General features: G+C 43.6%; 2 protein-coding genes across 4 annotated transcripts; one reads left to right on the forward strand and one right to left on the reverse strand.

The window, feature by feature from the left end:
- The first annotated feature begins 217 nt into the window (after positions 1-217).
- Positions 218-15,970, forward strand: si:zfos-943e10.1 (GRAM domain-containing protein 2B). 3 transcript variants are annotated; one of them, XM_053852087.1, is made up of 14 exons: positions 218-312; positions 1,088-1,139; positions 10,665-10,850; positions 11,664-11,727; positions 11,802-11,874; positions 11,950-12,053; positions 12,546-12,644; positions 12,712-12,783; positions 12,850-12,918; positions 12,994-13,078; positions 13,234-13,323; positions 13,560-13,659; positions 13,743-13,850; positions 14,053-15,970. In XM_053852087.1, exons 2-14 carry the CDS (start codon positions 1,114-1,116, stop codon positions 14,069-14,071), a joined length of 1,095 nt encoding a protein of 364 aa, XP_053708062.1. In that variant the 5' UTR covers positions 218-312; positions 1,088-1,113; the 3' UTR covers positions 14,072-15,970. The 3 variants fall into 3 exon arrangements, with proteins under 3 accessions (XP_053708062.1, XP_053708046.1, XP_053708055.1); XM_053852071.1 differs by lacking the exons at positions 218-312; positions 1,088-1,139 and adding an exon at positions 3,393-3,633 and having other exon boundaries at positions 14,053-15,965; XM_053852080.1 differs by lacking the exons at positions 218-312; positions 1,088-1,139 and adding an exon at positions 6,990-9,866 and having other exon boundaries at positions 14,053-15,969.
- A 903-nt stretch (positions 15,971-16,873) lies between these two features.
- Positions 16,874-20,130, reverse strand: lim2.2 (lens intrinsic membrane protein 2.2). The gene is made up of 5 exons (XM_053848591.1): positions 19,937-20,130; positions 18,587-18,802; positions 18,129-18,269; positions 17,908-18,042; positions 16,874-16,996 (listed from the first exon to the last, which is right to left on the reverse strand). The coding sequence occupies exons 2-5, from the start codon at positions 18,762-18,764 to the stop codon at positions 16,926-16,928; spliced, it is 525 nt and encodes a 174-aa protein (XP_053704566.1). The 5' UTR covers positions 18,765-18,802; positions 19,937-20,130; the 3' UTR covers positions 16,874-16,925.
- Positions 20,131-20,156: the final 26 nt, after the last annotated feature.

The following is a 20,156-nucleotide window of genomic DNA, read 5'->3' on the forward strand; positions in this document are numbered from 1 at the left end:
GAACTACGAAAAAAAGTCCAACATTTTTCTAAAATGGTTTCACAGTCAGCAGCATTTCATGATCCCATCAGAAGAATTATGATCAAATATTGACAAGGATTGAGGCCTCCAGAGAGTCAATATTGTCTCTTCCAAACTCACCTCCAACAAGTATTTACTATGATGAGCATGTTTGGTTAAGCTGAACTTTGACTGCCTCGATTGGCTGCTTTTCATTGCAGGCAAAAGAATTAGCATTCCTCATCTCAGATTCATCATCATCTCCGTTATTTCATTGCACTGGAGTGAGTGGCGACAAACAAGACGACGCAGGTTTGTTGACACAGACTCTTAAAATCGCTGATGTGGCAGCCTTGATTGACTAAACCACTGGTGAAATTTAGGGCAGTTATTGATATTATTTCCTCACTGTCAAAGAGTTGGGAGTTGGGTATTAGAATAATAATCTGGTGGATTATTTATATATTATATAACAGTTTCAGACGCCTCATGTCACTGAAGGTCATATAAGAATTGCCTTTTATGGTAGCAGTGATGGATTTTCCAACTGAAATAAATGTATTGTATTAAATATATATTTTTGTTGTAGCTTATCACCGCATCTTTTTCATTCACCTGGGTGTCATCGTGCTTCCTGAGAGTGTTGACTTTAATTAAAATATTTCCAAAATATTTGAATGAATAAACACTTGAATGAAAAGTAAGCTAAATATATTTAAATGTAAACAAGCTGGCCTGTGCTCCCTGAGTTACACCAGAGTAGGCTGTGTTTGAATTGTGACTTATCTTGTCTGTAGAAGGGAAACGTTGCAGTTCATATTCTTCCTCATGTATGTTTGGATGAAAAGTATTTTAACATTAAATACCAGTACAATTAACAATTAAATGATAATCTGATTAAACAAAAAGGAAAGAAAGAAAAAGAGAAAAAACATTGTGTCTTTCCTAGGGTAAAAATGTCCTACAAAAAAATACTTTTTTATGATAATGCTGCCAGAATACGTCTTTAAACTCCATTAGAATAAATAATTTTGCACAATTACTTTTTGTTTTCGTGCCATTTTTAAAGAATTTGTTTGTCTTTTAGGGGTTATCACAAAGACACGAGGATAGATGGAGGTGATGACCATCCAAAAATGGTATTTAATTTTTTTATTTCTTCATTTATTAATTTTTGGAGGGGGTCCACAGAATGATGTCATTCATTCATACCACTTTGTTGATAAGTACACTGAGAGGGGAACACAGTAAATACACAATGCCAGACAGAGTGTGAACCTAACCAACATTTTTAATGCTATTTAGTGTGCATCATCTGTGTTTTTTTGTCTAAAAAAAATGACCTGAACGTCAACATTTTGACCCACATATTTCTGCCACGTCCATCTCAAGAACCTGATCCACAATAATTATAGTGTAATAAGACACACAGATGCTGGTCAGGTTACATGTGAAGGGAACATAACTAGTTTGGGCCATGAAACAGTTGGAAAGTAAGTAGTATAGTGAATATCTTCTCAGCCTCGCCACTGAATGTGGGATTCCCTCCTTCATGTCCAAATCAGAAGAGAAGATCCAGTATGACAAGCTCGTGTGGGCCCAGTCATGTGAGGGTGGTGTGTTGGTGGCGTCATCCGCCGACACACTACCGCCTGTGTTTTTGTGGTGGCGTGACAGCACCAAACCTCCTACAAGGACCTGTTCTTGAAAATGTTTTCATCTAATAGTGTGACATCAGGCCTCTTTATAGAGACTTGAAATAAAAAATAGAACACATCCAGCTGATAAGGAATCATATGGAATTTTCAGTATTTAAGGCGACATATTTACAAAGACCTGGAATGTTGGTATTTACATTGAGATAGATGTTGAGGTGTATAAATGTGACGCGCCTCACAAGACAGGAAACTAATGTGCTCCTCTCCCTAACCCTGACAGATATTTGCTCAGGATATTCTCATGGCTGTGTTTGCTCAGTGAAATGTGTGAGATTAAAACGAAGCCTCTGAATATTTCCTCATAATGTATGGTAAAACATGGAGGCCGCGATTGGATCTGTTAAATATTTCCCGTGCTACAGTGTGGCTCACGGATCATGTAGAGCATCATGGAAGTGGAACCCGTGGCAAACGTTTCATTTGTTTCTCTCACTTACTTACTAAAACTCTGTTCTGAAACAACCGTGCTCATAAGGTCTTCTTTCTCCACTTTTCTTCACTTGCATTTTGACAGAGGTTGGTGGCTTTCCTATGTACCCTTTTGCTTTTATCGAGAAGACCACACTGAGTTTCAGTTTGACTCCAAACACACGGTTCCCACAGTGGCAAGTTGATGTGTTAGCAGAATGGAAGTTTGAAGATCCTGTGAAATTGAAAGAAGGAAGATACTGAGGAAGGGTGCAGTTTGTCTTCAGTTAACTGACAAATTCCTATGAAAGAATAATGTAAAAATATAAATAAAGATCTTGAAACTTTGTGATGGCCATAAGAATGGTTGTGGATGGGGACCTAACTGAATGCAGAAGCAAACACCTATGATATATAGACACAAGACACAAGTGGATTTATTACTGTAAAAGAAACAGTAGTGTTTTTCTCTCTCAAAATAAATCGAGAACTGAAATGTTTTCATTGAGACAAAATGGTAGTTGCCTGCGTATTCAATTTGGTCTTGGTCTCTGCCTCATAGGCCTCAACGTTTTCTTGTGTTATTTTTGAGATACTGACGTTGTCACACATTGGTTTAGTGGCCATTTTCCCATGGATTCCATCACCCTTTTCATTTTATAGGAGCGATACATTATGATCACCATTTCTCAGTTAAGCCACACTGAAACGTGCAAGTTGTGTTCATGTGATTCCATTGGATCATGGGGCCCTCAGTTGACCCTCTTTATTTAAATCCTTTTTTATTTATGCAGTTGTATAATAGAATACAAACAACAATCAAAGGGGCAGAGATACAAGTTGAAAATTTCAGTTCATGTGCTTTACAGGAGCATTGAAAGGTCACTTTTTAGTAGGTCACTGTTAAAGTGGTGTGAAACTTTTGGTACATTTGATGGTCTTCTAGCCGAACCAGCCATTAAACTGTGATCTTGAAATGACCCTGGTGGAAAGCAGACCATGCAGAACAGAAAACAAAACATTGTCTTCCTGTGTGGCGCACACGTGAAAGATAAACTTCGCCACGTAAATTATTAAAATCCCCACACCAACTAAAATAAAAGAGCCCTGTGCCTTTAAGAGGGACTCACTGAGCGACAGCCTCCTGTGCCTTATAAAGTAATGGGCGGGGGAAACTAGCCAACTACTTCATTTTGATTGGCTGACTCACGCTGACATGACCGCTTTCGCCTCGTCGTACTCGTCGCTGATTGGCCAGCAGACTTGGTCCGATTTAGACTCACTATCTTTATGAGCCGGAGAAGGAGAGGGGGAGGAAGAGAGCTGCGGGACCCAAACACGAAGACGGCGGAGGCTGGCGTGGAGTGTCGAGTCCAGACGAACCCACCACCACCAGCAGCAGCGGCGGAGGAAGAATGCTTGAAAACAAACGAGAGCGATTGAAAACCTTCCTCCGGAAGATCGACGAGAAGGCCATCGTCAGACTCAAGCACTTCATGAGGGAGAGGTGAGTTGGAGAGCAGGACCGCTACGTGCCGGTGAGCATCCCCAACAGGGTGGGTGCTAACGCTCTTTCATTTCAGCACAACTCGCCTCATTTCTTTTCTAAAGGTCTGTAAATGCTTAGTAAGACGTGTTTATTTCCTGAGCGTGATATTGTCGGTGCATTACAAACACGCCTTACGTTTCTGTCCGTGCAATGCTAACCTGTTAGCCTCCCTCCCTGCTGGTCATTTTGCAATATGCCTTCACCTTCTATAAAACCGTCTTTGCCATTCATTTAAACACCATGTTATACATATATTATATATACAATGTACTTGATTTAGAAGTACGAACTACCACTTTGATGTTATTTACCATTGGTGCATTTATCTTCTCTAATAAGATGAACGTTTGTCATCGTTTCATATGTGATGGTCTGCTATATTTTCATGAATTGCAATGTTGTTTTACAAAGACTGTCTCTTTTAAACACCACACAATTGCTGCTGTGGTGTGAAAGCATCTTCACGCTTTAATGTCATTCTAAACCCATGATATGCTGCCGAGACGTTTGGTCAGTTTCGCACCACAATTGTTTACAGTGGGCTTCTCTCCTGAAGGCCCAAGAATTTACCTACACAGACATGTAAATGGCCACTTAACATTTGTTTTGTCGCTTCCACGTCCCCCTCTGAGAACCGGGCACACATGGGGATTGCAAGTTTGTTTCCCCCAGAGAAGCTATTCTTAGACCCATGGGTTCCTCACAGGTGGTGCATGGTGGTGTGTGAGTGATGCCTTCAACACCACGTTTGATTCCACTGCAGCTGTTTTTTTTATTATTATTTTATTATTATTTTTTTAATATGATCAATAACGTCTCCGTTATCATGGTGTCCTTGAATGGAAACCCCCTGTTGTGTCTTTTCTTTTGTTATACACAGGGAAAGACTCAGTGGGAGCCCGAATACATTTCTCTGGATACATTTAAATGTGGATTAATCACTTAATGGCCAAACCCTTATCAACTAATGGACTCTGAAAAAGACACGTGATGTAAATTCCATTAGTGTCACAACTATTAGTTGTGAACAAGCTCGTATTGAGAATGAAAACAAAAGTAGGAGCTCGCATGATTTTTAGTAAGTGAAGATGTGGTCATATCTAACAGAATATCAGACACAAATGTCAACGTGAGAGACTTAATAATGAAGGAAATCAACCCTTGTGACTGGGGAACTTCACACCACATTAAAAGCTTCCTTGGAACACGTGTGTTTGTCGAAAAGCAACTGAGGCTTTGGTTATTTTTTAGCCGCTGTTTAACATTAAAATATGTACATCTTGCACTTGTAAATGGCTGGAGCTGGAGGATCCTGGAATAGGTTGGGTGCGGCAGCCTCACAGGCATCCTGTTGGCTCCAGACAGATGCTCTGAGTAGAGAGCTGCTCTGCTGCGGGCAGCGAGCCGCATGTAGGTCTAAATTATAAAATGTGCTGTTGGCTCACGAAAAAGGAAGTCAATGATATGTTAGTGTAATGAAAAGGTCTTGGGTAAAGTTTCAGGTCAGAGCTGAAATGACTTGTCACCTCACATGAAAGTGTTAATGACAACCTTGTGGCCTTTAAGCTAAGTGTTAGAATCTTTTTCTCCACTGTTCTTTAGCCTCTCAGTAACTAAACTGTGCCAAATCGTGTGACTTGGAGCTGAGACTCGGCCTTTAAACTGTCTATTGAATGAGATTCAGAACCAGCAAGCGGACCCGACACGTGCTCTGGTCAAGGTGCATTTATTAGACTTGAAGAAAGACCCTCTTGTCTGCTCTCCCATTTGTCAGAGCGGAAGCCAAGTGGAGGGAGATGCCGCGTGTACTCGGCCACATGACTTCCAGCTCGGACACACACTTGCTCTCTGTTCCAGTCTGACTTCTGGCAGGGATCCAGTGACATGCATGTTACTCAACTGTGACCACTGGCTCAACGCTCTGCCCTTAATAACGTCTTCATCGAGATTTTACAGCTCTCCAGAAGCTGATATGTCTAATCCTCGTAGCTTAAGATCAACTTTGTGATCACTCTTAATTCTTCTTGGTTAGTTTATATTGCTATAAACTGTTCGAGTTGCCTCTAGATGACGCGAGAAGATCGGTAAATAGCCAAACGGTCATGTTTTTTGATTCTCATTCTCCACCTTTCGCCATGAAATAGTGTCCTTTTCATACTTTGCATCAATCATTTTATACTTGCAGTGAATGAAAAACGAACCCATTTCTTCTTTAAACATATGTAATCAGCTGAGATGTTGTATAGATTTGTAATGTAGATCCCAGGATAGATTTTATTTATTCATTATTATATATATATATATATAGTTATATATTTTTAGCTTAAACCAGCTGAGCACTTGTAAGTGCACTTTTATATTCGGTCACTAGAGGTCATTGTTTAGCAGTTTGCGATGTTGTGAAGAGGATTTCATCCTCAAAATATTACAACTTTATTGTAATGAAAAATGCATCAATGGAATTGTCACTTACTCGTGGTCTACGGTCTGACATTTGAGAAGCAGTGAGCATGAAGGATAAACCGCTGTCCTGTTTTCCACTATGGTACGTCCAGATATAGCGCTGGCGTGTGGCCAGCAGCTCAACCTGAAGAGGTTACCAGGAATGCCAGACAGGTGGGGTTGATGTAAGAGGGGCAAGGATGGTCATGCAGCCTTAAAATAGAGGCTGATGTCAGCAGGCTGACACACTGATAAGGTTTCCCAGGTGCGAGGTGTGTGGAGGGAAATCCTGCTTACAATGTGCAACATAGATTCTCAGTCATTTTCGAATTGGCTAGTAAAGGTTAGAGGACACTTGTTTAGCCTGAGGATTCTCCAAAATGTGGCTCATTGGAAGCTGTCTGGTGGAGTCTAAAGGTGTGTTATATTGCTGGCAGTTATCCAAGAGCTCCCTCCCTGTCAAAGTGCACCAATGACGCTCTCGGCCCTCCGTCGCCATAAATGATTTGGAGCAAATTAAGTGAGGCCATTTCAGGAAGGAGGCATTACTTGATGGACTAGCTGAGTGCCGTGATGAATTCCTCCTCCACCAAAGAGCCAAGTGGGTAAGACTGTGTTCTCGTGTACTTTCTTGGGGCTCCGTGGAGTTTGCTTCCGTACAGTTCATCGCAGTTAGTCACGTTTGAATATTTGGCAGTTTAAAAGGTGAAATTGTAGTTTGGTCTCTCCACATGACCATTAACTGCGGGGGGGGGGGCAACACTTTTCTGCTTCTTCCTTAATATTTTCCATCATTAGTCATAGATGTTTCGGTCCTAACCGTTTTGACACTTTGACACAGTCTCAGTGTTGCCTGTGAAAGAAAGAAATTGAACATGGTTGATCTGCATTGTTTGCAAATTATTATTATTATTATTTTTTTTTTTTTACAATAAGTTTGCTTTTAAATTCCCACTCTTAGTTTGGATAAAAGAAGGTTGTGATGCGTCAGTGGGGTTTGCCTTTTGAAAGATTTCCGGGGTCAAGGACAGGATGTTGAAGGCTCCAGGACTTTTTTAAAATGCGTCACCACATGGTCAACACGAAGGCACCTTGCCTCTCGGTGAAGGAGAACATGAGTCATGTTTTTGTTCTTCAGAATCACTTTATTTAATAGATGTCAGTCACCGATTCTTCTGTGTCTGGAAGAATCAGTAGGGTTTTTGGTGGCAGGTGCTGCCGCTGTCACCTGTCCATAAGAGTCCTTAGATGTTTTTAGATTTAGAGTGTGTTTCCCGACAGCTCAGTCATATCAGCATGTGCTCTCATCTCAAGTAGAGAGTGTTATCTGCGGGCTGATAACTAAAGACAGATGATTTGCTGTTGTCGTAAGCTCGTGTGTGACGTATCGTACACCAAACTGTGACATGACGATGATGAAAGACAAGTGCTCCAGCTCTGAAACTGCTCTGACCACAGCTTCTGTTTGTGGCAGCTGTGACACAGTGGCTTCTGTACCCATGTGTACTTCTTTTTGGTCTTTGTAAACGACGGATCTTAATTCTATTTCTGAAACAACTACTTCATTAACCTATATGTGCATCTAGGACAAACACGGTCATAAGTTGTGCATCATTCTGATCAGGTGTTGTGATCTGCTCCTCCAACAGGGAAGTGGATCAGAGGTCAAGGTCTTTGTCTTATGATTTAGATAAGGCACATCCTCTTATGCAAACACTCGCTTTTATTGTTGTAGGTCAGCGGTCATGTTAGGATTGTAGATAATGTGTTTCAAATATTTTTAGATATATATATATGTGTGTGTATATTCATATAAATGTACTGAAATAATCATTAATGTGTAAGTAAAATAGAAACAACAAAAGTGAACATCAAACTCTAACCCTTTCCTCCCTTTACCTCCTTCAGCTGAGAGTTAAGTTTACACATCTTTCGACAGCACATGTCACAAACAGTTTCAGGATTCACAAGTTAATGGTTAAAGCTGGATGTTGGGTTCATACCATAAAAATATAAACATGTCTTGAGGAATGTGATGTTCAACACAGAATGGTGACATGATGAAGTTCAATGGGAGAATTTATCGTGACTTTAGGTTCTCGAAATACTTTTCAATCCTTAGATATGACATGACATCTCTCAACCATTCAGCATGTGCATCTCTCCACCTCAGTAGTGCAGCACACCTGGCCAGTTGCAACGAAAATGAAAGTCTTCAGCTTTTGTTTGTGGGAATCTTACATCTTCACCGGTGGTGCCAGGCAGAGCCAACAAAGGATCAGGGTCAATAGGACTGTAGATGATTTGGAAGTTCAAGGTCTGTGAATGATCTGGGTCAAAGACTGTTGGTAGCCACAGAGGGAAAGCTTAAATTGCGACACTGGAGATGGAGGGGCAAATTTGAAGAGGTGCGTTGGCTAATAAGACGCAGCAGCAATCTCCATCACCTGCCCCCCACAGTGGGCTGAGATGCTCTGACAAGCTTCCTCATAGTCAACGTGTCTTTTCCTCCACTCTTCTTGCTTGTTGTTTTACAGGGGATTCAGAAAGGAAGTAGTAATTCAGAACAGTGTCACATGAGCTGATGCTTCAGCGCTCATTTGCCGGTCTGAGAAATGATTTCACACTTGTTGTGGTTCACAAACGGACAAATGTTCCAGCTGTAATTCAGTGTTTGAGTTAGTTATTGAAATCACATTTAGTGTAAAGGTAAACATTGATGCAGTAAGTAGCTAAAAATAACCTAATTATAATGGATTTTTGGGAGTGATATGAGCTAAGGGTAAGTGAAATACAAATACAGAAAGATGTCAGGATTATTAGTACTGAATACTCATACTTCATGTAGTACTTATCTTCATTTGCCTCAAATTAATTTCATGTATTTATGTACAGCAGAGGCTGCTACAGGCGGAACGTCAACCGATGCAGTTGATTCCCCTCTCTCTCTCAGGAGGTAGAGCAACCTAACTCAAAGCATGGCATGTGGAGAGCCGTGCTTCACGTCTAGTCTCCCGTCTGACCTTTGCCCCATTTGAGTCCCAGCGAGGTGACGCAGCAGAGGGCCTCGCTCGCTTGAAAGTTTTGAAAGAAAGGGCTCTGATATTGCGGCACGTCCTGTGCGATGAAATGCTTTCGCTGAACGATGAGCAACCCCGGACTTGTGAGAGTGACTGGAGAGTGTGGTGTTTTCTTGCTTGAAGGCAAACGTGGTGAGCGCTTCTCACAGGAATCCTGTCTGACATACATCTCTGAAGAAGCCTGGCCGCTTGTTTAAGAGATACGTTTCTGGGAAGGCAGGCAAACGCCTGTTTCATTTTGACTGGGCGGTTTAACAAGGTATGTTCAGGGAGAGTTTTATCTGAAGCAAGTCGGTGCTTGCGCTGTTTGTGTGTGCGTGCGTGCGCACTCACATGCCTGTTTGTCTCTGGGGGAGTGGTTTAGTTTTACGTCACACTCTACGGAGTGTCACACCACTGTCAGCACACAGACTTCCTCTTTACAAAGCACTCACACACACACACACACAAACATTTTTCTCACGGCACTTGTGGACAAACCTGTAGCTTCAGTCTTCAGTCTTCTAGCTTGAGACTTCATTTCAAGTCAGTACTTTTTTTGTGCCACCGTGATGGCACAGGACAAGTGAGGATTTTTTTTCTCTTTTCTTTTTTTTTCTATTGAAAGGAAATGCCCACTGTTACCAGGTATATGAGTTTCCGTTCTTCCAAAAGGTTCAAGTTTTCCAGGTAAGACCTTTTTTTAGAACGCAAACATCTGTTAGTGGTTTAACTGCCTCACAGACAGTTTCAGCCAATGATGTGGTTTTTGTTTACCCTTTTTAAAGCTCAACTTGTTTCATTTCTCAACTGCTTTTGTTTAAAGGGCACCTTTTCTGGTACTTAGCAGTGCCACAATGGAAGCTCGCAGTGACGCAATCTCCTTCAAACCTTCTTTGGAGGGGAAAACATTAACCTCTAACTAACATCATAAAGATCAGGGCTTTTTCTTTTTGTTGGTGGAGGCGATTGTGATCTCCTACTTGTTGCTTTGCATACATTTAGTTTCCAAATGTGGGTGATGCAAACCACATCCCTTTACTCTTTAATGTGTTTTACCATCTGTTTATGTGCCAGTGGACAGGTGGAGAAACGGTGAGCCCACACCTCTCTAGTGCAGTCAAAGGGAAAGGCCTTAGCAGCAGAGAAGCTTCCGCTCGTGTGGACTCCAAAGGCAAAAAAAAAATTCAAACACAACTGTCCACGTAGCTGTGAGAATTGGGCCGCGCATGATGAACAGAACTGTTCCGTGTAACGTTTAAATGTGGTTATGTTTGCAATTCTGCAGACGTCTCCTGGTGCAGACATATGTTCATTCCAAAGAAGGGTGGTAGATGTGTATTTGATAAAGTCTGCACACCCATTGTACAGACACACCTTTTTTTTCTGGGATGCGGACGGATATGCCCGTACAAGTTGGATGGCTGAGTTGGAAACGAAAGATGATTATAGATTTTGTTTTCATTTTTTTCTTTTTTTTATCTGCAGCAACTACCCAGTGGAGAGCAGCGGCGGTGGGCTGCCAGCCAAAGTGAAGAAAAGCCGTAGCAGTCTGAGCAATGGCAGCATCAAGAAGGTGGAGAGCAGGAAAGCGTTGAGCCTGGAGGCGGCTCAGCACGAGACCCAGCAGCAGCAGCAGCAGCACAAACCCCTCACCAGACAAGTCACTGCCCGGTACGACCTGTTTGCACTGAGTATTGCGTTAACCCAAATGACCTCCCAGAGACTTGTGGATGGACTTGCTACTATTCTTTACTTGTGTCACAAGACTGTGTTCAGCTCTCAGCTGTTCCCAAGTCATGGCACACTCATGACTGCACAGCAGCGTCAGACTCTCTGTCCAATCACATGATCCGAGCGCTCCACATGGTCTTAAGATGTTTGCTCGCTGCTGCCTCGGCATTTGTCATGTGACCTTGAGTGCTGTTTGAGAACAGAAGCCTGAAGAGCGCAGTATTTGAAGTCAGCAATAGAGTCGTTGGAACAAGGTGGTGACCTCCAGGTCAAGAGTGTTGGTGGTCCCACTTCAATTTAGTGGAACAAGGAAGTGCACTTTTTAACACTTTTAGTGTGAGATGGAAGCATCATGTGCTGTGTCGGGAGCTTCCTGTGGCAGTAGCTATGCTTTAACTTGCCCTTTTAGCCATGTTTAGGGATGTGACCTGCACCTTTTTGTTTTGATATAACAACCCGTGTCAGCAAAAGCAACATGGCAGTAATGTCAACCAAAGTGTTGCACAGAAGCTTAAATATTTCTACACTAAAGTCTAGTTTCATAAGGCCATCAAAATGATCAGTTTATAGGTTATAAGTTTTGTGTTATCGTCATGGTAAAAACTGCTTTTGGGTCAAGGCAAAGGTTAGATATTGCATGGAGAAATGAAAAGCCCAGACAGACACTTTCAGTTTCTGGAGAGGTTAAGTGACTTTTTATTGCCCGTCCAGCTGTTCTTTGAACTGACAGCTGTGGCTCTGTTCCCTCCACAGGTCACAGACGTTTGACATCGAGAGCAGAAACTTCGAGAGGACGGAGAGCAGCGGCCAGCAGAGCGTAAGTCCCTCATCGCCTTTCACCTTCTTACTGTTTGTGTCATCGTAGAGTTGATCCGAACTCTTTATTTGCAGAGTTTCAAAAAGCACAACAAAACATTCCACAAGTTGTTTCCAGAACTGCCAGAGAGTGAAGCCTTGATTCATGGTAGGTTTCCTCGGGGGTGGCATCTAGACTGAGCCTGGCGAAAACAATAAGCATGGTTTCTTTATGGTTCTGCAGCATACATCTGTGCCCTGCAGAAGGAAGTGCCCTACCACGGTCGACTGTACATCACTGACAGCCATGCTTGTTTCTACTCCTCAGTTCTTCTCAAGGACACAAAGGTCAGCCGAGAACGCAATTCAGGAATGTTTTGTTCGGGATCTGTGTGTCGTGTTTGTGATGGAGCACCGATTTCCTTCCTTTTGGAAGAGTCGGAGGACTTGTATGGCTCCAGAGAGTCAGTGCCTGTTCCGGTCTGTTGCGATAGCTGGAGCTCAATACATTTCAGTCACAAGGCTCCATGTAACACTGTTCATTTTCACTAGATGGTGCTCTTTACTCCCAAATCATTGGTTTTTAACAACTATTTCAAAGGGAAAGGAGTTGCCCGTCTATAGCAAGGGCCCTGTTCATTCTTGCTTTGGACACTGACATGGACTCCACTTTCCTCTGTCAGCTGAGAACTTTAAATAGCCACAAATCAGCTGTTTTTTTTTTTTTTCTTTTTGCCCAACAAGGAAACCAAAAACACTTCGCAGTTTGTTCGTTCCCCCCCCCCCCCAAAATCCGCCTCCTGTATTTGCCCAAGCTGAATTCCATGTGTTCTCCTGTAGCTGGTGATTCCTGTGGCCTGCATCCATGTAGTAAAGAAGCAGAACACGGCGCTGCTGGTGCCCAATGCCTTGTCCGTCCGGACCACGGAGGGAGAGAAGGTGAGGTCTCCTCATGACCATTGTTTATATCAGAAAACTGCAGTTGCTCACGTCTGTCCTTTTCTAGTTCCTGTTCGTGTCTCTGCGGAACAGAGAAGCCTGTTACCAGCTGCTGCGCTCGGTCTGTCCTCAGGCAGAGGTGAGTGAGTGAGCACTGCTCTGAACGCAGCGTGGACTTTAGCTAACCCCCTCTGTGTCTCCACAGGAGGGAAGCCCCAACAGTTCCCCCGTCTTCTCCTCGGCCGAGAACAGTTTTGACAGGAGCAAAATGGTTGTGAGTACTGGAGAAAGAAAACTTGACTTGAATGTGACTTGACTCGGAGCTTGACTCTGACTGGTCCGTCCTCAGCACTCCAGCCAGTCCAGTCTGGACGACAGCTTCGACCAGTTCGACGGCTCCTTCCAGGAGAAGCCCCCGCAAAGGCCGCTCAGAGGTGAGGGGTCACCGCGTCACGGAGCCTGTCACGCGGCGCTCGCTCCATAAGCTGCTGTTTGTCTTGAGCTTTAGCTTGCGCTTGTGTTGACGCAGAAGTGGCGTGATGGCGTGATTTAGGTTGGACGCCGCTCATGTTGATCTCTCTGCCTTCAGATCCGGTGCCGAATGGAAACGCCCCCTCGTATCGGAGCCTGCAGGCGCAGCAGAGCAGCAGCTCTTCATCCGACGAGCTGTCTGAGTCAGGTAAGAGTCAGAGACGTCGCTTTTTTCTTTTCAGTGAACACCTTTACAAAATGTTCTGTTTGGACCCACTGATCTTTAGCATAGGAAAATGGCCCCTTAAAACAGACGGGACGCTGTGGGGAAAAAAGCCATTTTCTCTCCTCTCATATTGAGGTGTAAAGACCAAATGAAGGTGCCGCCCAGAAGCAGCGTGCTAACACTCGCACTTCCCTTTTGTCTTCCCACCACTTGTCCAGGCGGATCATGGGTTTGGAATGTGAAAGAGAAGGCCAAGTCCCTGCTGGTTCAGAGAGAGGCGAGCACCCTCAACACCCTTCTCTTCATCTACTTGATCCTGTGAGTTGGGTTTTGTGTTGTGTTGTGCGTGTGCTCCTCAGGTGTCAGTCAGTCTTTAACAGGTGTGTGTGTGTTGCTGCCAGGGTGGTGCTCCTGCTGCTGTCGTCCGGTTACATCGGATTGCGAATCGTGGCCCTGGAAGAGCAGCTGACATCCTTGGGCGCTCTGCCTGAGTTCACCATACAAAGCGGGTAAGTATCCGCCGCAGATTCAGACCTGCATGTCGTTGCTGTCTGGGCTGATGAAGCAGCAACGTTTCCACCGTTGATCAGCTATTTGGTTATGTCACGGCAGGCGTGAATTCCAGCGGAAGGCACAGCCTTTTGTGTCGAGCTTTCCACAGAAGGAACTGGATCATCATGTTTTGTTTTTTCCCCCCCCCTGTTTTCACAGGTACCACAAAGACACATAACACTCCGGCCGTGAGTGGGGGGGGGTGAAGCGCAGACTTGTGACCACCTTCTTCACTCGGACCAGGGAGAGAGGTCTTTGTTGGTGTACTCTCCAAAAACGGCCCTCCGCGGCCGACGTGACCAAACCTGTGCAATTTTTAAGCAAACCAAACTTGAAGGGCTTCTTCTTCTTAGTGCAGTAGACAAGGGACGCGCCCCCGGAGTCGTCGCACGGAGCCAAAAAAAAAACAAAAAAAGAAAAAAAAAAACTGAAAACATGAGCGCACAACTGCCCGGCTGCAAGTGCGCCTGCCGTACAAACCAAAGCCAGTTGGCTCTGATGTAACAAGGTGCCACTCCTGGAGACGTGTCTCTCCTCGCATGCCACGGCTGAACAGGGCTAGAACCAGGGCTTGTCCTCCACACCGGGAACGTCGTGCTATGCAAAGCCAAAGACGCGCGCCACTTTTGCATGAGCGTCCCCAGGTCATTCCTTGGTTTCACTCACTTTCTCTCATAGTCTCCAGTGGGTTGAAATGATGATGAACTCAGATCAGCTCGGGAAGGTGAGTTCTCCTGCTAGTCTCTCTCTCTCTCTCCAATCGGCCTCGTCTTTGGCGTGATTTAAACGTGTTTAATGATCAGCGCACGGAGGTTCCGACTCCCAGCCTCGTCCGGATGAATGCAGCGTCCCTCGCAGCACTATCGGTGAGGCTTCTAGTCTTCTATAGTCTTAGTCCAGGCCTGATCTGGTCGACTCTTTCTAGGTTGTTGAGAAGTGTGCGCATAGTGTTGACGCCTTCTTTTGTGATGACTGAAAACTCGTGTTCTCCTTCATGTCGCAGAACCACAGTTCAATTCTCAATCGCTGAAACAAAAAGGTCCTAAAGGAAATTTCAATATGCAACAATGTGACGAAAGTTCAGTTTGTCTTTGTTAATGAAGTTTTTGTGAGAAAGTCGGAGAGAAAAAAACAAGAGGAGTGAGCAAGCGCACTTTACCAAATGTGTCGTGCCTGTTGAATTCAGAGATGTCTTGAATCAGAAAGTGCGATGGTGCTTCTTTCCAGTTTCACTCAGGGGTGGTGAGCTCTGCCTGCCGTCGGCGCGAGTCTCTGAAGAGCCCAGGGCTCGTGTGTGTCGGGGGGGCGGAGGGGTCTGCGGTCCGTACGTCGCGGTGGCTGTCACGCGTGCTTTTCGTCGAGATTTTAGTGAGACAACTTTTTTCCCCTCTCCATGCCGTCAAACACGAGGCTGGCGGACACCCGCGACGTCCATTTCATTGTTGTCAAAGTATCTTCTCAACAAGATGTAGCAGAGATAAAGCCGTTAGCTACAGCTCACTTCAGGTGATTCAATGCGTTTCCACCAACTGTTCCTGCAATATCGCCCCCGTGTGGGAGCCGCAGCACACACACACACACACGTCCACTGTCCTCGAACGGACCCCACTCTCAATGATGAGGGCAGGATTTGTGTGTTTTTGCACTATTCAAAGTGTTGTAAATAATTTTGTATCAAATGTTATTGTCCTTAATGATATACTATGGCCCCAAATATATTTATTTGCATTCTGTGTTAGTCAGAGTCGTCTCTGTGAGATGGCTTTGATGTTGTTCAAAATAAATCAAATGTTGAAATACGTCGGTGTTGGGCTCTTTTTTTCCCTCAGGTCTGACTCTTCTCAAGGTGGAAATTCTTGTCAGTGAGTTGACAAACCTACATTACTGGGCATATACACACATTTTGGGACATATTTCAAAAGTGATCATAAATGTTATTGGGTCATGCAAAAGAGTCATATCATTAAGATAATGAAAATGATTTGGGTCTCTATTTTTTTTTTGCAATAAAAGGTGTCACGTATGAATCAATTTTTAAATCAAATATAGCAAAAATAAAAAAAGAGTAATAAGAAAAGGAAATTTACATAAGTTCAATTTAGTAAAGCCTGGTGTCATTTGTAGTCGAACGAAACGAACTAAAATATTCATCATTCAATGCAATTGTTTCAAAGTAATTTTTGGTACCAACAAGCAACGTAGTAGGCCAGAATTTTTGGGACGACGTTAACATTGTTCTTTTGGTGGCAAATCAATATATCTTACATGTATCGGTTTATTCAAGTGGAACAAATTTAGAAAAAGCTCGGCCATAAAACGCGTCCGTGTCGCCCACTGATGACGTTACACTACGCTATTTCGTGGTAAGATATTTACTTTTTACATTTCGCTTGTATTGTTATGACTCTTTTTTTTACACCTTTTTACACCTTTAACTACACAAGAAGTGTTGACATCCACAAAAAAAAACAAAAATGAATCAATCCGAATGTATTTCTTTTTCATTGTTTTGGATTAGCAGGACGAACCGAGTTGAACGGATTGATCCCGCAATAGTTGAGGTCCAGTTCTCTTGTCACCGTGGAGAAAGAAGGTCCGCAAAAACAAGTCTGAACTGACGTGGTTCAAAATGAGTCGTGGTACTAGGTCGAAGGTTAAAGGTTTCTGCTTATGTGAAGTATTTAGCGCGTGAAGTCTTAGAGGCTTCTCTGAACAGTGTCCCCCTTTTTCCAGAGCTCAGTAGGTGGCGCTGTCGGTTTAGCAGTGATGTGAGGTTTGTTCAAATCCAAATACTTTAGAGCGCCATCTAGTGGACTGTGCACATGAGGACACGCGCTCTCATGAAGCTACTGTACATCAGACAGAACACAAATGTAACGATGAAATATATTTCAATAAATAAATAGGACGAGCAGAATGATAAAGATTTGTTTGCAGACACACCATTTTTTTCATTGTCTAAAACAAAAGAAACATTGCGTTTTGTTTCTCAAAAGCAGGATTTTATTGCCGCTGACATCTGGTCACTTTCCTCAGCTCTCGGCAACATTGGGCGGCGCAGGTTCCGTGCTGGTTCGCTGATAGGCACAGAGCTGAAACACACCTGTACACGAGAACATTCGCTTGTATTAAACGCTCACTCTAAAACTAAATTCAACTGGAAGACCTTGGCGGCCATTTTGAAACGTAGCGCCGTCACATCACCTTTCAGTCATGAAAACGGTGCCAATTGTATGGAAGGCCATTTCAGCCGGTTAAAAAAAAAAAAAAACCTTGGAGAAAACCAAGCAAAATTCTTTTTTTTTTTTGTTTTGGTGAATTGTTTTCCTCCCACGATGCATTCACAGAAATGTGCATTTCTTCTTGTTGATATTCTTGTTTTTGTTTCACTGGATTTCAGGTGAAATCGACATTCATCTTTTATATTCCGTTAACCACACAAATATTTGGAGTAATTTGACACTATTAACAATATAGTGACAGTAATGAATGTTTTACTAATAGGGAGTTTGTTTTTCCCCACAGTACCTCAACGCAATCTTTTTTTTTCATCACCACTTGAAACCCATTCTTGCAATGTGGGAGAAAAAAAATCACCAAGAAAAAAATAAAAATAAAAATCACCAAGCAAAAAACAACCACCAAGCCAAACAAAAAAAAAAACAATTAAAAAAAATACCAATAAAAAAAATCACCAAGCAAAAAAAAAAAAAAATCAAGCAAAAAAAAAATGTTTCGCTTGGTTTTCACCCAGTTTTTTTTAAGCCAATAGTATTGTGTATAGTATATAAAGTACATGTAGTATATTCATATTAATATCTGCTATAACTAAGATTAAATTAAAATGTTTCCATCTTGGAGGCAGAACGACACGCTAGCTCAACTATTACTCAGCAAATTGTTGCACCCATAGGATAAAAACTGTCACTAAAACAACTAGCAGCGTAAGCTAAGTAGATTAGCATCGTGATGAACTGACACAGTGAGTTTGAGTGAAGTTCTTCTCTTTTATACCTGCAGCAAACGCCAAAATGATGGCCACCCAACCGATGATGTAGGACCAAGAGAAGCGCCAGTCCAGGAAGCGTTTACCGAAGAAGGTAACGGTCACTCCAGTGTAAATGGCGAGAGCAAGTAGCGCGAGGAAACCTGCGAAGAAGAATCCGTCCACGTGAAATGTCCCTGGAGAGCCTTTGGTGACACGTGTTCACACGCTGTCATTTCCGCCGGGTTACCTGACAGGACCAGAGCGATTCCGCCGGTTCGAACTCTTCGGTTTTTGGTGCCGTTTGTGAAAGCGGTGAGGCCAAGCACCACGCCGGTGAAGCAGCTCAGCACCGCCAGCAGCATAAAGGCGCGCGTCGCGTCCCAGAAGGCTGCAGCCGCCGTCAGAAGAAGGAATGCGGTTAGTGAGGTTTTACAAAGGTTAGTGACGATTACAATCCCTACTGATGAAGCTTCATGAAACAGCGTCCTCACTTTCAGAGGCCACTAGATGGCACTCTTTGCTCTAAAAATCATTGGTTTTAAACACCTATTTCAATGATACCTCACTAGGTTTTTAAGTTATGAGCGCCACCTCCTCTGAAAACAGGGACGCTGTTTCATGAAGCCTCATTAGCCCATCACTGGAGGAAAGTGCACCCAGAGAAAAAGGGTCCACCGGCGGATCGCCACTCCTCCTTCGACTCACCGACGGTGATGGTGTGGGCGTGGCATTTGTGGTTGATGCAGAACCTCCAAAGGCCCTGGTTGGCCGAGCTGCCTGAGTACCGATACTGCATCCAGAAGTCGGTGGCCGTGGAGACGATGAGCAGCACCAAGGCCGCGACGCCACACAGCGAGCCGCCTCCTGCTAAAGTGTAGAGCATCGCGGGGAAGACCAGGTTCTCCTCAACATGCAGGGACTCTTCACACAGGGACAAGATTTGGTTAATGTTTGGAACGTTTTTCTACGACAAAAAAATCAAGTCAAAACAAGCCGGTAGAAAGAAATATTTTTAAATACTTTTCGAGGCCCGCAAACGCTTTTTAAAATTGCAGGAAGCAGCGAATCACTTGAACAAAAACAGCTGAGGGACAATGAAGTTGCAGGTCTGGCAGTTCAGTTATTGTTCACGGCTAAAACCCCTCCAGTGCTGCCCCCGCCATTATATCAGTGTGGGGGCACCCTGCTCCCCTCACTATCGCCAAGCTTATTCTGGGGAATAGCAAACTGCCGTAGCTTTAGATGCAAAAGAATGAATGACTTTCCTACAGGAGGGAAAGAAACCAGGGTTAAAGCACAGTGCAGGACCTGTTGTCTTCCCGTGAGTTTGATCTACAATAAATAAGCAGTCAGCCAGATGTGGCAGCTCACTTCAAGATCCTCCATCTTAATAAAAAAAAATATACGTTTGTGAAAAATCTGAGGAACAAGGATTTGGGGGAATTTGGAAGAGTAGCGGAACCAGTTTCAAGACTGTAGTTGACTTAAGGAAATCAAAACTTCATCGACAAATCACCAACTTCTCGGTGAGAACTGGTCACGTTTGACGCTGGATCTCAACAATAGTTTGCTTTTATGGAAATTCACCGCCTCACATCAAGGTCAATGTCAGCATGAAACGACTTAAAAAGAGGGAAATATTGATCGAATTAAGGAGATTCAAAAGTGATCTGTCTGAGATGACAAGCAGTTTGTGCAGTAAAAATATTCTTTGCTGCTTATTTTAAACTCTGGTTAGTTTATTTCTGCTTATTACAAAGTAAAAAATCTGGTTTTAATCGCTGACTCCTGACTTACCACACATTTTCGCACCACATAATTCAACCAGCAACTTCCTAAAGACACAAAACCACATTAAAACGAAGAACGAAATAAATTAAATCATCGCCTTATGATTTAAAAATGTACTGCACCGCTTTCACCTCAACGCAATCTCACTTCGCAATGACATCATAACTATCAATTTCAGGTGGTAACTTCAGCTCAAATGCGCACTTAAAAAAAAAAAGAAAAAATGAAGTCGGGTGTGTTGAGGCCAGAGAAATAACGTGGTACCTGTCGCGCGTCGGCTGTCGCTCCGTGTTGCCTGCGGCGGCAGCGCCGGCTTCTTTTTAAAGCTCTGCAGCCCCAGCTCTCTTTGTCCGCCTGACAAAAGGGGGGAATGATCGAGTGCCGCATGTGGGGGACGAGAAACGCTCTCGCTCTTTGCTGTGGTTTCCCCTCACTCAGCCCAAGCGCTCCACCGTCTCCACACGCTCCTTGTCGCGGTCATGGC

The sequence above is a fragment of the Synchiropus splendidus genome, chromosome 1 (assembly GCF_027744825.2).
Source record: "Synchiropus splendidus isolate RoL2022-P1 chromosome 1, RoL_Sspl_1.0, whole genome shotgun sequence".
Lineage (NCBI taxonomy): Eukaryota > Metazoa > Chordata > Actinopteri > Syngnathiformes > Callionymidae > Synchiropus > Synchiropus splendidus.